Source organism: Heteronotia binoei, chromosome 5, assembly GCF_032191835.1.
Source record: "Heteronotia binoei isolate CCM8104 ecotype False Entrance Well chromosome 5, APGP_CSIRO_Hbin_v1, whole genome shotgun sequence".
Classification (NCBI taxonomy): Eukaryota; Metazoa; Chordata; class Lepidosauria; order Squamata; family Gekkonidae; genus Heteronotia; species Heteronotia binoei.
In genome coordinates this window covers 6628179-6644148 of record NC_083227.1, presented here as the reverse complement: position 1 = coordinate 6644148, position 15970 = coordinate 6628179, and the positions used below count along the sequence as shown (strand labels likewise).

The 15970-nt window shown below is 46.3% G+C and overlaps 2 protein-coding genes across 2 annotated transcripts in view; one reads left to right on the top strand and one right to left on the bottom strand.

Moving 5' to 3' along the window:
• LOC132572129 (zinc finger protein OZF-like) overlaps positions 1-15970 on the top strand; it is a 1123325-nt gene that overhangs the window by 1026960 nt on the left and 80395 nt on the right. The gene's annotated exons all lie outside the window — the stretch shown is intronic.
• The window catches only part of LOC132570915 (paternally-expressed gene 3 protein-like), a 234642-nt gene that overhangs the window by 187728 nt on the left and 30944 nt on the right, over positions 1-15970 (bottom strand). Inside the window, exons 8-12 of the mRNA XM_060237553.1 lie at positions 13760-14260; positions 13408-13522; positions 11735-11805; positions 11393-11519; positions 5513-6809 (exon numbers count right to left, since the gene is read on the bottom strand). Of these exons, the coding sequence (XP_060093536.1) occupies positions 5513-6809; positions 11393-11519; positions 11735-11805; positions 13408-13522; positions 13760-14260 (2111 nt within the window). The remainder of the gene's footprint in view (positions 1-5512; positions 6810-11392; positions 11520-11734; positions 11806-13407; positions 13523-13759; positions 14261-15970) is intronic.

The following is a 15970-nucleotide window of genomic DNA, read 5'->3' as shown; positions in this document are numbered from 1 at the left end:
CTTCTCAAGTTCTGCGTCATTGTGGACCATTTTCAAATTTTAAGCGAGTGCACAAAAAGCAGTCCAGGTTTTGCACAAAAGCTCTTGTTTTATTCAACAAAAGCAAACGGGGAAACATATAGCCGAGAGTGGCTTGTATATTCTCCCGCAAAGGGCCGGATTTATTGCTTTATTTGTAAACTCTTTCCAAACCTTGCTTCTTCTTCCACAGCTTTAGCTACTGAAGGGGTTGATGACTGGCAAAACCCCCACCTTATCCAAACTCATGAAAACTCTGAGAAGCATAGGAATGCCATGTTGGCCTACCTAACAAGGACGCGAGGGCAAACGTTAACTTCCAAGCTAGAGGAACAAATAAAAGCAGAACAGCAGTACTGGCGGCATGTCATGGGAGAGAATTATTTCCGTAATATGCATTCTTGTAGAACGAGGCTTACCATTCAGAGGAGACAATGAGCGCTTTGGATCCCCAAATAATGGCTATTATCTTGGTCTTTTAGAACTAGTGGCAAAATTTGATCCATATCAATCGGTATGGATATTCTGGATCAGGCAATCCCTCTTATTTGTCAAAAAATATTACCGTTTTCCCACACAGCTTACCTCGCAGTCACAATCCTGTTCCCTCCGCAGCATCTGGTCGGATTTCCCACCATCTGCGCCGGAGTTACAGGAAGTGCTGCAGCTTCTGCGTAGCAAACGTAAACTGGGTTTTAGTGGTTTACGTTTGCTACGCAAAAGCCGCGGCACTTCCTGTAACTCCGGCGCAGATGGTGCGAAATCCCACCGGACGCTGCGGAGGGAACAGGATTGTGACTGCGAGGTTAGCTGTGTGCGAAAACGGTAACAGTGAGGAAATGAGTCATCTCATGGCAAAAAAAAAGTTAAGGGTGCAATTTTGGCTGATGTGAGAAAGGCCGAATATTTCAGCTTTTCAGCAGATTCCACTCCTGACATTACACATACTGATCAGCTGACTTTAATTATCAGATATGTATCACCTGAAGATGGTTTGCCAACTGAGAGATTTTTAACTTTCCTTGAGCTAAAAGACCACTCAGGAGAAAGCATGGCTGATTTAGTGTTCAACTATTTCGGTACTAAGCTTGAAAATGACTTTAGAAAACACTACAGGTGGTCTTAGGACAATGGCTGGTAAGTACAACGGTATGCAGCAAAAAATAATTTTAAAAAACCCCTCCCAATTTACGAGATTTATTCCATGCGAAGGCCACTCTTTAAATCTGGTGAGCCGTTCAGCTGTGGATTTCCGCCTTGATGCAGTGAGCTGTTTTGACATTATCAATGAAATTTATCCCTTCTTTTCATCCTCCACAAAGAGACGGGCAGTTCTAAAATCATTTTTGCCACCTCAGTCTAAAGTGCCTAAATATTTGTCAGACACTAGGTGGGGTGCACACGCAAAAGCCAGAGAAGCTTTTTTGGAAAGTTACATTGCTATCACTGATGCCCTCAATCATTTGTTTATTTATTTATTATTTATTACTTTACATTTATATCCCGCCCTCTCCGCAAGCGGACTCAGGGCGGCTCACAACATCATAAAAACAATCAATTCAATAAAACATATAAAACCATAATTTACTTATCAATTTAAAACTATTAGCGCTGTCTCAGTCCAATCTAGGCGGTATTGACTTCTGCCTATGCTCGCCAGCATTCTGTGGGGTGTCCGGTGGCAGCCCATTTTCAATCAACCACAAATGCCTGTTTAAACAGTTCGGTCTTACAGGCCCTGCGGAACGCCAACAAATCCCGCAGGGCCCTTATAGCTTCTGGGAGGGTGTTCCAAAGTTCTGGTGTTGCCACCGAGAAAGCCCTAGATCTTGTTATGCATAGCTTGGCTTCTTTTGGGCCAGGGGCAGACAGCAGAATTTTTGTCCTTGATCGCAGTGCTCTCTGGGGAATATATGGGGAAAGGCGGTCCTGTAGATAGGCAGGTCCCTGACCATATAGGGCTTTAAAGGTTAATACCAACACCTTGAAGTGAACTCGGAACACAACAGGCAACCAGTGCAGCTCTCTCAGCACTGGCCAAATGTGCTCCCATCATGGTAGCCCCATTAACAGCCGTGCCGCAGCGTTCTGCACTAGTTGTAGTCTCCGGGTTAGCGTCAGGGGTAGCCCCAAGTAGAGAGCATTACAGTGATCTATTCTTGAGGTGACCGTAGCATGGATTACCGTCGCTAAGTCGTTGCGCTCCAGGTAAGGGGCCAGCTGCCGCGCTTGCCGAAGATGGAAAAAGGCAGCTCTAACAGTGGCTGCCACCTGAGCCTCCATTGTAAGGGAGGACTCAAGGAACACGCCTAAGCTCTTGACCTTGGGGACCGGTATCAGTGGCACCCTGTCAAGGGCCGGCAGCTGGATCTCTCTCCCCGGACCGCCCCGACCCAGGTAGAGAACCTCCGTCTTCGTCGGATTCAACTTCAGCCGACTCAGTCTGAGCCAAGAGGCCACAGCTTGTACTCTGATGTTAATTTGGCAGAAAATGGAAGAACTGGAATTTGTGTTTATGCTGCATTTTTGGACCCGTGTGCTAGGTCATTTTCACAAGGTCAGCAAAGCCCTTCAGAAATCAGACCTGTTATTGAGTTCTTGTGCAAGTTTGTACAGTTCACTTCTGGATTTTTAAAGGAAAATTAGAGACGATTTTGATGAGCGTGATAAACAAGCAAAAGCCACCTTGCCAAATGTCAACTGCAAAACAAGGAGACAAAGAGAAAGGGAATGGCAAAGAAATGACAGAAGTGTACCTGATGCCTTAAATGCACTTTCTTCAAGAGATAAGTTTAGGATAAAATCCTTTATTCCTATATTAGATGCGCTTGAAGACGATTTAAAAAGAAGTATGGTGTAGAGTGATGTTGCAAATTGTTTTCCATTCTTGCTAATCTGACAGCATCTAAGTAAGAAATTCAGCAAGGCGTTGAACTGTTGATGGAAGATATTGACCTGAAACTTAGTGATGAACTTTTGCACTTTCACCTATACGTGAGACAAAGCCATAGGCTTACGAAAGAGCATCCTCTGTCTCATACAGACCTTTATCAAATTATATACAAGGAAAAAATTCAAGTGACCTTTCCTAATCTGGAAGCAATCTTGTGGCTATTTCTTAGCTTTATGGTCACTAACTGCTTGGGAGAGAGGAGTTTTTCAAGACTCAAAAGAATTAAAAATTAATTACGGGCCACGATGTCTCAAGAGAGGTTTGTCCACACTGAGCATTCTGTACATTGAAAGTGACAAACTTAAACAAACAAATTTTGCTGACATTTTGGATGATTTTGCTATGAGGAAGGCTAGAAAAAAACATTTTTAGTCTTACTGTATTTGATGGTTGTAGTTTACTTTTTAATATGTATTTTAGAACTGACTGTTTAATGACAACATAAAGTAGATTCTAAAAGTGCCACACTGTCAGGTAATCATGATCATATTATTTACACTTCCCAGGCAATATCATTAGTAAACTCAAGGTTTTTGTTTTTTTTTAAGGAATAACATTACAACTTCATTTTCCTAAAAATTAATGCTATTCCACAAAAGGTTTACAAAGTTCAGTTATTGCAAAAGCTTTTCAGGGTTAATTTTAACATTTATGCATCTTTTTTTCCCAATCACTGTGGCATTTAACAATAACAGCTTATGTCCTTTCGAGGAGAAATTGTGAATTGCAGAATTTTGGGAGGGACCTCACAAGTGGAGTAGCCTAGGGCTTCTCTTCATCTAAATCCAACCCTGAGTGGAGGTGAAGTGCTTGCAAGCCTATTTCCCCTCATTCCACCCTTCACACGATAGAAATATTTGCCTATCTATGGGTAAGTGCTCAGAGGCTGACTGTGGTCCCAGTGCTAAACAAGCTTACTTGAGAGTAAGCCTGCATTAAGTTCCTCCTTGACTTCCGGGAGCCGCACAATATGCGTGAAACAGCCACATGCGGTTCACGAGCCACAGTTTGGACGCCCCTGGCTTAGGTTTTACCAGCTGCTTTAGTCCAGTCTCAGCTATACTTATGACCAGCGACTGATGCATCTTCTTCTTCTGTATTTTCATATGTGCATGTGTGTGTGTGCATCTGAAGGCCATGACGACCTCTGGTGTCTGACCCCTGCTGGGGGCCTGGAGTATATCTGGGGAGGTAGCTAAATAAAGCCTGCCTCCACTTCCCAACTGCTGGTATTCCAAGGAGGTCTCCCATCCACGCCCTTGCCAGAGTCGACCCTGCTCGGCTTCTGAGATCTAACAACATCGGGTTTGCCTGGGCTATCCAAGTCAAGGCCCAGTTCCTTCTGCATCTTGACTCTAACTGGCCTTTCCTGGCAACTAACCCTCTGCCCACCCACCTCCTAACTAGATGTAAGACTTGAGGAAGTTCTGTTTCGCTGTCTCTGAAGAAGTGTGCTTGCACACGGAAGGTTGCACTCAGAACAAAACCTTGTTGGTCTTCAAGCTAACACTGGACACAACCTTTTCCCTAAAAGGAGACGAAGAAAGAGAATGCAGATTTACACCCCGCCCAAGCACTTATAACATTTCTTTCTGATTAGAGTAAGGCTTCTTCTGTAGATTAGAGCCTTTTACAGCAATTGGCATCTTTTCAATACTTTTTGTGTCCTGTGGTTGTCTTTTAGGTGTGAAGTACGGGGAAAGCTCTTTTTGTGGGCTAAGCAGTGACACGGCTCCTCCTCGTGTGGGTTCCTCGACACAGTAGAAGAGTACCGCTCCGACTGAATCTCTTTCAAAGCTCCCAACATTAAAACTGTGTCTTCCCTGCGTGGGTTCTCAGTTGCCATCAAAGAGTGCTTCTGCAACAGCATCTCTTTCCAAATTCAAAAGGTTTCTCCCTTATATGAGTTCATATAAGCTTTTGAAAATTGTCACACTGACATAACCTCTTTTCATAATCTGCACACTCAAATGTTTTCTCCCCAAGTGTGCAATCTTTGATGCAGTTGAAGAGTGCCACCCTAACTTAATCTCCTCTCCCACTGAAAAAGGTTTCTCCTCTTTGGATTCTCCAATGCATTACTTTGTCCTCCCAACAATTGCTCCCCTTATCTTCATTGGACCCTCCGGGATGAGAGCTGCCACTGCAATAATGGAAGCTGATGGGAAAACAGCTTATCAGCAAGTTCAAGAGGGCGGGGAGTGCACTCATTCATTGGGATGGTGTCACTCCATCATAAAAGCCTCCCTTGGGGCCATTAATGAGTCCAGGTGTGGCAAGTTGGGGGCAGACATTGAGAATTCTAAAGGTTCACCCTTGTGTGTTCTCTGATGCTGTTGAAGATTCCTCCTCCCACGGAATCTCTTTCCACACTCTGAACACTCAAAAGGTTTCTCCCCTGTATGAGTTCTCTGATGATGTTGAAGATGGCCACTCTGACTGAATCTCTTTCCACACTCTGAGCATTCGAAAGGTTTTTCCCCTGTGTGGGTTCTCTGATGATGTTGAAGGCTGCCACTTGTACTAAATTTCTTTCTGCACTCTAAGCATTCAAAAGTTTTCACTCCTGTGTGGATTCTCTGGTGCTGCTGAAGATTGCCACTGTGACTGAATCTCTTTCCACACTCTGAGCATTCGAAAGGTTTCTCCCCTGTGTGGGTTCTCTGATGATACTGAAGATGGCCACTCTGACTGAATCTCTTTCCACACTCTGAGCATTCAAAAGGTTTCTCCCCTGTGTGGGTTCTCCGATGATCTTGAAGATTGCCACTCTGACTGAATCTCTTTCCACACTCTGAGCATTCAAAAGGTTTCTCCCCTGTGTGGGTTCTCTGATGATATTGAAGATGGCCACTCCGACTGAATCTCTTCCCACACTCTGAGCATTCAAAAGGTTTCTCCCCTGTGTGGGTTTTCTGATGCTGTTGAAGACTGAAACTCTGACTGAATCTCTTCCCACACTCTGAGCATTCGAAAGGTTTCTCCCCTGTATGGGTTCTCTGATGATATTGAAGATGGCCACTCCGACTGAATCTCTTCCCACACTCTGAGCATTCAAAAGGTTTCTCCCCTGTATGAGTTCTCTGATGATGTTGAAGATGGCTACTCTGACTGAATCTCTTTCCACACTCTGAGCATTCAAAAGGTTTCTCCCCTGTGTGGGTTCTCTGATGATCTTGAAGATGGCCACTTGTACTGCATCTCTTTCCACACTCTGAGCATTCAAAAGGTTTCTCCCCTGTGTGGGTTCTCTGATGATATTGAAGATTGCCACTTGTACTGCATCTCTTTCCACATTCTGAACATTCAAAAGGTTTCTCCCCTGTGTGGGTTTTCTGATGCTGTGCAAGATTGTAACTCTGACTGAATCTCTTTCCACACTCTGAACATTCAAAAGGTTTCTCCCCTGTGTGGGTTCTATAATGTTTGTGAAGATTGCCGCTTTTACTGAATCTCTTTCCACACTCTGAGCATTCAAAAGTTTTCTCTCCTGTGTGGGTTTTTTGGTGCAGGTGAAGAATGCTACTCTGACTAAATTTATTTTTTGTCTCTGAGTATTCAGAAGGTTTTTCTTCTCTGTGTATACTTTGGTTCAAAAAGAGCTGTGATCTATTTCTGAGATACTTTGCAGACTGAATGGATTTGTTTTCCTTCATTATCCTGTGCTTTGGAAAACGTATATTCCGCTTTCTTCCATCATGGCTTTCAAGCACACTGACGCCTTTCTTTCTCTTGGGTCTGCCTTGATTCCTGACATTTTTGTTCAGCTCTTCATTGTTAATTCTATTTGTGATGTGCTGCTGAAGTTCCTCACCCTCCTCATTCCTCTGATCATCCTCTGGTGGAATAAAGAGAGAGAAATACGCTGTTAGCACTTGGAGAGGCTGGTAAGTGCCAACAACATCTATATGATTACAGGGACTAGCGGCCCTTTGGCCTCATCAGATTGGCTGATCTTAACTACCCCTCCACCTTTGCCCAAGAATATCTAGTATTTAAGGATACCTCCCGCACCTGTGAAAAGTCTCAGCTAAACGCTTGCCCAGAAGGAGCTTCTGAGTCTCCCGATGTCAGGCTCCTACAAGGCCTCCCTCCCTCCTTACCCACTGGCCTGCATGATTGTACCAAATCAAATGCTGCTCAGAAGCAAATCATGTTTTCCCTAGCATGTTCCTCTGGCAACAGTGATGGATACTTGCTCTCAGCCTGAGAGTCACCGGGGAAGGAAATAATGTCTTGTGATTCTCTAGGAGAGCTCTCCAGCCTTTCTTTAATTGCAAGGCCGTTCTCTGTCTCCAGCATAATCTCTCTAATACTTCTGGCTTCCTTTGCAGAGAGAGAGAGGGAGACAAAGAGGGAGAAGGTGATTATTCTTACATGGAGAAAGGAATAAACAGAACACTTAAAGTTCATCTGGAAGGATGGCACTGCAGTCCAGATCAAAGCCTGGAATCTGGACCAGGATAAGGGGAACGGATCTCTGAGGCAAATAGCCCTAGTTCCCCCCCCCCCCCCAAGAGTTACAGTGAGTATTCAGTGGCCTGGTGCGACTCATGGTGTTCCCTTGATTGGGTCATTAGGACCACCTGACCCTAGGGAGGCAGAAACTATAAACCAGTTATAGAGAGGGAAGCCAGGCTAAATTTCTGCTCATGCCATGCTGGTACACCTGGATGTTTCTTGCTGCATCATGATGAATCTTTCTCTCTAGCGCAACTTCAGATACAGTTGCAATACTGATGCTGCAACAAGGAGTGCCATTTAGGTACTTCATATCTTAAATAGAACAGTTACCGTCTCTTCTTTTACTGTTGCTGAACAGCAAAAACTGTGCTGTTTTGTGACGTCTTAGTATTAAATCAGAGCCGCTTACCATCTCCTATATCTTCCTCCCCACCACAACAGACACCCTGTGAGGTGGGTGGGGCTGAGAGGGCTCTCACAGCAGCTGGCCTTTCAAGGACAACTCTTGTGAAAGCTATAGCTAACTCAAGGCTGTTCTAGCAGGTGTAAGTGGAGGAGCAGGGAATCAAACCCAGTTCTCCAAGTCTGCACACTTAACCACTACACCAAACTGGCTCTCTTATACTGAATCAGATCTTTGAACATAAGAACATAAAAGAAGCCATGTTGGATCAGGCCAATGGCCCATCCAGTCCAACACTCTATGGCACATAAGAACAAGAGAAGCCATGTTGGATCAGGCCAATGGCCCATCCAGTTCAACACTCTGTGTCACGTAAGAACATAAGAGAAGCCATGCTGGATCAGGCCAATGGCCCATCCAGTCCAACACTCTGTGTCACACAGTGGCCAATATATGTGTGTTTGTGTATATATACATACACACACACACACACACACACATATATATATATATATACTCTGGCTAATAGCCACTGATGGACCTCTGCTCCATATTTTTATCCAATTCTCTCTTGAAGCTGGCTATGCTTGTAGCTGCCACCACCTCCTGTGGCAGTGAATTCCACATGTTCCTTTTATCCGTTCTAACCCGACTGTTCAGCAATTTCATTGAATGCCCACGAGTTCTTGTATTGTGAGAAAGGGAGAAAAGAACCATTGGGATCAGTACGCTCCGTCCAGCAGTGGTTTTCCAGAGTCTCAGACAGACATTCTTCAATCACCTCCTACCTGATCCTTTCCCCTGGAGATTCTGGGGGTTGAGCCTGGGACCTTCCTCGGGAGGAGATGAGCTCTCCTTCTTTGGAAGTTTTTAAAAAGAGGAGAGGATTCACAACAATGGCTTCTCATTAAGGGCAGGAAGCTACCAGCTAGATATTAAGAAAAACTGTTAATAATAAGGGTTGTTCTACCATGAAACCAGCTACTTAGGGAAGAGGTGAGCTCCCCATTTCTGGCAGTCTTTAAGCAGTGGTTGGACAAATGCTTGTCAGGGATGCTCTAGGCCACTGTTTCCCATTTTCAGGGTCGGAACCCAGTACCGGGCCATGGAAGCCTCACTACCGGGTCACAAGAAAAGCCAAAGTTAGCCCCACCCCCAGCAAAACATGACCTCTGCTCTGCTTCCTTCCTTTCCCCATCTCCCTGTTGTGCAGAGAAAAGCTAGCCTTGAAGACTGACACAGGCTGCAAAGCCTGAGCTCTGTTTGGCTTCCTTCCCATCTCTGTGTTGTGCAGAGAAAAGCTAGCCTTGAAGACTGACACAGGCTGCAAAGCCTGAGCTCCATTTGGCTTCCTTCCTTCCCCCATCTCTGTGTTGTACAGAGAGGAGCTGGGCTGACTCTCCTTCCTTCTCCCCCCCTCCCAGTGTTTGAGAGAAAAGCCAGAGTCTACTGGCACTTTAGACCCATGAAGTGTTCTTCAAGGTTTGAGCTTTCATGTGCCTTGCAGTATGTTCTTTTGGGGAGATTTCCCCGGGAGGCCTGGGCACAAAGAAGGGGGAGAGGTTTTTTTTTCAGCCAGGAGGGGCAGGGCATAGGAATTCCAGTAGCTATTTTTTTATTAAACAACTCCTAGGCAGAATTGTTGCTGGCTGGGGTCATCTGCTGGTGAGGAAGACTTTTTTTTCTTTGTCCCCCCTTCTTCCTTTTTTTCTTTCCCTGAAAGTGATGTTCTGTCTGTATTCTTGGTGCTGGGGGAGAGGGGAAGCAACAATGGGAGGGCTTCTAGTTCCCTGGCCCCACTGATGAACATTCTGGTGCTTTTTGGGCATGGTATGAGAGAATTTTGGACTGGATGGTCCTCTGGCCTGATCCAACATGGCTTCTCTTATGTTCTTTCTTTCCATGTCTCCCTTCCCTCCCTTTCTTTCTTTCTTTCTTTCTTTCTTTCTTTCTTTCTTTCTTTCTTTCTTTCTTTCTTTCTTTCTTTCTTTCTTTCTTTCTTTCTTTCTTTCTTTCTCTCTCTTTCTCTGTTTCTTTTTTTTATTGGATGAAACTTTTCTGTTCATCATACTGTTGTTGCAGACACAGGAGCTCTGCCAATGAAAAGTTGGCACCACCAGTTGTAGCCAGCTGGTCTTTCTATGAGATTTCTGTGTGAGTGAGTGAGAGTGAGAGGTGTGGGGCAGAAAGAGATTATTGGAGATTACTGCGTTATATCTCAACAGCACTGGAAGTGATGGTACTATGAACTTGGCACCATTTTACTGGTCCTGTTTTTAACAGCTGCCTGACACCAAAATTAAACTCCTCCTGTAGATATTACAAAGGATGAAAGAAGTTCACTGGCTAAGTATCTGCACAACAGGTTGCTTTTAAAGGCATGGGAAACACAGCCAGTAAGAAGCTGCAAGCCCCTCATAAAAACCTCCAAGGAAGGAGAACCCACCACCTCACGAGGAAGCCTGTTCCACTGAGGAATCACTCTAACAGTCAGGAAGTTCTTCCTAATGTTGAGCCAGAAACTCTTTTGATTTAATTTTAACCCATTGGTTCTGGTCCTACCTTCTGGGGCCACAGAAAACAATTCCACACCATCCTCTAGATGACAGCCCTTCAAGTACTTGAAGATGGTGATCATATCACCTCTCAGCCGCCTCCTCTCCAGGCTAAACATCTCCAGCTCCTTTAACCTTTCCTCATAGGACTTGGTCTCCAGACTCCTCACCATCTTCGTCTCCCTCTTCTGGACCCGTTCCAGCTTGTCTATATCCTTCTTAAAATGTGGGGCCCAAAACTGAACACAATACTCCAGGTGAGGTCCAGGTGGACACTATACTTCTGTGGATGCAGCCCAAAATTGCATTTGCCTTTTTAGCCACCGCATCACACCGTTGACTCATGTCCAGTGTATGGTTCACTAAGACCCCTAGATCCTTTTCGCACATACTACTGCTAAGACAAGTCTCCCCCATCCTACAACCATGCACTGGATTTTTCCTTCCTAAATGCAGAACTTTACATTTATCCCTGTTATCCCTTGGCCATCTGGCACCAAGGCTGATTCTGTGAACTTAGACCGATCATGAGAAGGAGGGCAAGAAGAGCTGCATCAGTCCTTTGTTCTTGTGGCCCTTTCTTTCACTCCCAGGAAAATGCTGACGGGTACTTTTTGCCAACTTCTGGGCAGGGGTCACTGGGGGTGTGCAGGGGAGGTATCTGAACTCCCTGCATTGTGCAGATGTTGGACTAGATGACCCCTGAGGTCCCTTCCATCTCCGTGATTCTATAAAGTTTCCTTATACTGGCCCATTCACGTCAGTTTGGCAGCCGCTCCCCAAGGTCTCAGGTAGAGGTTTTTCCCTTCACCTCCTACCTGATCCTTTTCTCTGCTGATGCTGCCAAGGTTGAACCTGGGACCTTCTGCATGCCGAGCAGATGCTCTCCCCAAGTGGTGGGAAAGGTCTCAAAATGATGCATTGCTAGTCAATATTTGGATTCATTCCTTCTCACAATGGCAGCAAGTTGCGCCTTTGGCACCCAGGAAAGACCCTTACCCAGAAAGACCACATTCTCATAGTTCTCCAGCATGACTTCCGTGTACAGAGCTCTTTGTCCCGGATCCAGCAGGGCCCACTCTGCCTCCGTGAAAGAGATGGACACCTCCTCCAAGGAAAAGGGATCCTGAAAGAAAAAGAAGATTCCCTCCTCATCAGAGATCTCACACTGGAAGGGAGTCGTCTGGGAAGGTACGGACAGTAAGGCTAGGGATGGATATATGCAACAGCATTCAAAGGATCTCTCTCATGGACCTCTTGTAGAAACAGAAGGAGCAAAATCTCCCCTCAGAACATAGGAGGGATCCAGGCTGCCCCCCTCTCCCCCCACATCTCTCCTACCTGGATTGAAGGTGCAGCAGCCGTTTCTACCCCGCTGAAAAGACGAAGGCTCAACAGCATCTCTTCACTGCCTGTTCCTCAGACAAGAGAGGAAGGAAGGGTGTTTGCTTATTTGTTCCCTGCTTCGCTCACACACACTTCCCAAGGTTGTGAAACCGTGCCCTATGTATGTTCAACCGATTTTTAAAATACTTTTTACTACTGGAGAGCCAGTTTGGTGTCATGGTTACCTCTTGAATATTTGTAGACAAAACTTTCCTACGACAAAACTAAAACTATTACTATACATAGTTACTGTTGCCAGAATACTTTATGCCAAGTATTGGAAGACCAATAAAATCCCCAACAGAGAGGAATTCATTACCAAACTGTTAGATGCCGCAGAATCTGATTTAATGTCCATAAGATTAAGAGATGGCAATGTGCAAAAATGCCAGGAGGAATGGGATCCCATATATAAGTGGGTAAAAAGTGAAGGTGTTGATATGGAGTAACAGAAGTTCATTGATCCTCTCCATTCCTTAGTGTGAATGAGTTTGTAGTTGTAGTGGTTTTTCTTTTCAATTGTATTGTTGTGTATTCCCTATTGTGTTTTATTGTGTTTTATTATCTTTTCGCTTATTGTTGTTTTGGATGTATTTGTTTCTTTTTTATTATTTGTTTGTTTGCTTGCTTGCTTAATAAAACTATATCCTATCAAGAAAGACATAGTGCTTCAGAGTAAGGCTGCACTGCCTCTTTCGTCTGCCAGGGATCCAGGCGGGAGAAGGAGGTAATGTGGCGCCACTGCCTCACACTGCGGCCCGGTTGCTAACAGGCCTCGGACTGGTCCCGGCCTGCGGCCCAGGGGTTGGGACTTCTGCTCTACGGAGAAGGAAAGGTGGTGGTGCAAATGCCATAGCATGAAACTTCACCATCACATTGGACCAGACACGAATCGAGCAGTTCTGGAGACTTGAGGGTCATAGGAATGAGTTTTCATTGCGTCTCTGGGCATGCCAACTTCACAACTGGGCTTTCAGCCAGATACAACTTCAGCGTGGCATCACATCTGTCCCAAGCAGCGTTCCCTCTAGGCTGAGTTAGTGTGAGCTAGCTCACAATGTTTTAGCTTCTGGCTCATACATTTTTGCCTCAGCTCAGGAAAAATGGTCCTAGAGCAAGCTAGTAACTCACAGTGGTAGAATTTTTGCTCACAAGACTCCACAGCTTTGAGGGAACATTGGTCCCAAGTCCCTCTCCAAAGCGCCTGTAAGTGCTGGGCCCCATAGCCTGCCCCTCCCTACTCCACATCCTGCCTCTCACAGCAGCCCCCCAGATGACCCTCCAAGCACAGGCACAGAAGGAAAATGTCCCCATGATTATTGGCCCCCAGGGAGTGGTTTCAGAGCTCTGCTTCTCCAGAAGGTGGAGGTTCCCTTTCGAGGTTTGGCTGCCTTCCCTCCCCAGGGAGTCTGAGACCTTTTAAGGAAGGAAGGTGAGAGATTAATTTTTAAAGTTATGGGATAAATGGTCCTCCAGGAGTTTGTCTGATCTTTTAGAGACATCACAGTGTGTGGATATTGAGTGCCACCAGTTAACTCTCTGTTGCCTATAGAAATCTGCATTTCCCCCCCGACCTGACCTCTCTACCCATCACATTCACAGGCTCCCCAGGCACAACAAGTCCTTACCACAGGAGAGGGCATCTTGGGCACGCTCCACCACCTGCCCCCTCTGCCCCTGCTCCAAGGAAGCTCCTTCTGCCTCAGAGATTGCAGCTTCCATCTCCAAAGGTGGTCCCTGCATCTGAAACAGCAGCCAGGGGGAGGGGTAAGAGATGGAATGGGAAAGAGACCAAGGAAGGGATCCTGCCCCACTCCCACACTCTGCACCCTCCTATTAGTAGATCTGATGAGTTATCTGCAGGGGTCAGATATTCTCTAGCAGAAGAGGCTCTAGCCTATGATCTGGCAAGGAAATTTTAGGAGAGGGCTAAATATCATTGCTTGAATTGGATACATCTGGAAGGAATCGCCCCCTCACCTGTTCTGCCTGCCTCTTCTCCTCTGCCTGACTCAGGAGGAAACCTTCGGCCAGGGCCACCGCCTGGGAACTGGTCTCCGGCCCACATCCTCTGACCCAGCACTGCATTTCCTGGGGCAGGATGGTCAGGAACTGCTCCAGGATCACCAGGTCCAGGATTTGCTTCTTGGTGTGCCTCTCCGGCTTCAGCCACTGGCTGCAAAGTCCATGGAGCTGGCTGCAAACCTCTCGGGGCCCATCGGCCTCACGGTAGCGGAACTGCCGGAAGTGTTGGCCATGCACATCTGAGGTCAGGGTGTCTTTAGACATGACCTCTGGCACAGTCCTTTCCCAGAATTCAGCACCACTTCCAGCTGGGGTGGAGTGAGGGCTTTTCCTTGCTCTCTTGCCAGTTCCAGGTCCTTCTGGGTCCTGCTCTTCCATCTCCTTTCCCTTCTCTTGGGCCACCTCTGATTGTGGAAAGATGCCTTCAGTCATTTGGCTCTGAAGAGAGGCTTCTCCCTGAGGGGACAGAGACAGACAGACAGCAGCATGCCAAAAGGAAGATCAAAAAGAATTGAAACACACCATTGAGCATCAGAAACCCTAAGAACATAATAACATAAGAGAAGCCATGTTGGATCAGGCCAATGGCCCATCCAGTCCAACACTCTGAGTCACATAAGAACATAAGAGAAGCCATGTTGGATCAGGCCAGTGGCCCCTCCAGTCCAACACTCTGAGTCACATAAGAACATAAGAGAAGCCCTGTTGGATCAGGCCAGTGGCCCCTCCAGTCCAACACTCTGAGTCACATAAGAACATAAGAGAAGCCATGTTGGGTGAGGCCAATGGCCCATCCAGTCCAACACTCTGTGTCACATAAGAACATAAGAGAAGCCCTGTTGGATCAGGCCAGTGGCCCATCCAGTCCAACACTCTGTGTCACATAAGAACATAAGAGAAGCCATGTTGGATCAGGCCAGTGGCCCATCCAGTCCAACACTCTGTGTCACATAAGAACATAAGAGAAGCCCTGTTGGATCAGGCCAGTGGCCCCTCCAGTCCAACACTCTGAGTCACATAAGAACATAAGAGAAGCCATGTTGGGTGAGGCCAATGGCCCATCCAGTCCAACACTCTGAGTCACATAAGAACATAAGAGAAGCCATGTTGGATCAGGCCAGTGGCCCATCCAGTCCAACACTCTGTGTCACATAAGAACATAAGAGAAGCCCTGTTGGATCAGGCCAATGGCCCATCCAGTCCAACACTCTGAGTCACATAAGAACATAAGAGAAGCCATGTTGGATCAGGCCAACGGCCCATCCAGTCCAACACTCTGTGTCACACAGTGGCCAAAATACATACACACGCACGCACACACACACAGTGGCTAATAGCCACTGATGGACCTCTGCTCCATATTTTTATCTAACCCCCTCTTGAAGCTGGCTATGCTTGTAGCCGCCGCCACCTCCTGTGGCAGTGAATTCCACATGTTAATCACCCTTTCCTTTTTTCTGTTCTAACCCGACCGCTCAGCAATTTCATCGAATGCCCACGAGTTCTTGTACTGTGAGAAAGGGAGAAAAGGACTTCTTTCTCTGCTTTCTCCATCCCATGCATAATCTGGTAAACCTCTATCATGTCACCCCGCAGTCGACGTTTCTCCAAGCTAAAGAGCCCCAAGCGTTTTTAAGAAGATGAAGATATTGGATTTATATCCCGCCCTCCACTCCGAAGAGTCTCAGAGCGGCTCACAATCTCCTTTACCTTCCTCCCCCACAACAGACACCCTGTGAGGTGGGTGGGGCTGGAGAGGGCTCTCACAGCAGCTGCCCTTTTCAAGGACAACCTCTGCCAGAGCTATGGCTGACCCAAGGCCATCTCAGCAGGTGCAAGTGGAGGAGTGGGGAATCAAACCCAGTTCTCCCAGATAAGAGTCCGCACACTTAACCACTACACCAAACTGGCTCTCCCTTTAACCCTTCTTCATAGGGAAAGTGTTTCAACCCTTTAATCATTCTAGTTGCCCTTTTCTGCACTGAGAGATTGGCCCTGCTGTTTCTTGTGGTTTGTAGGCAAAGCTTACTATCCTTTTGCTATATTACAAACCAAGCTATTTTAGACGTGAGTCCTTGGTTATCTGGGAAAGGTAAATGTCTCTGTTTGTCTCTTTCAGGATGTTACAAGCTTAGCCTCTCAGTACATTGGCCAAGTCTGTCTTAG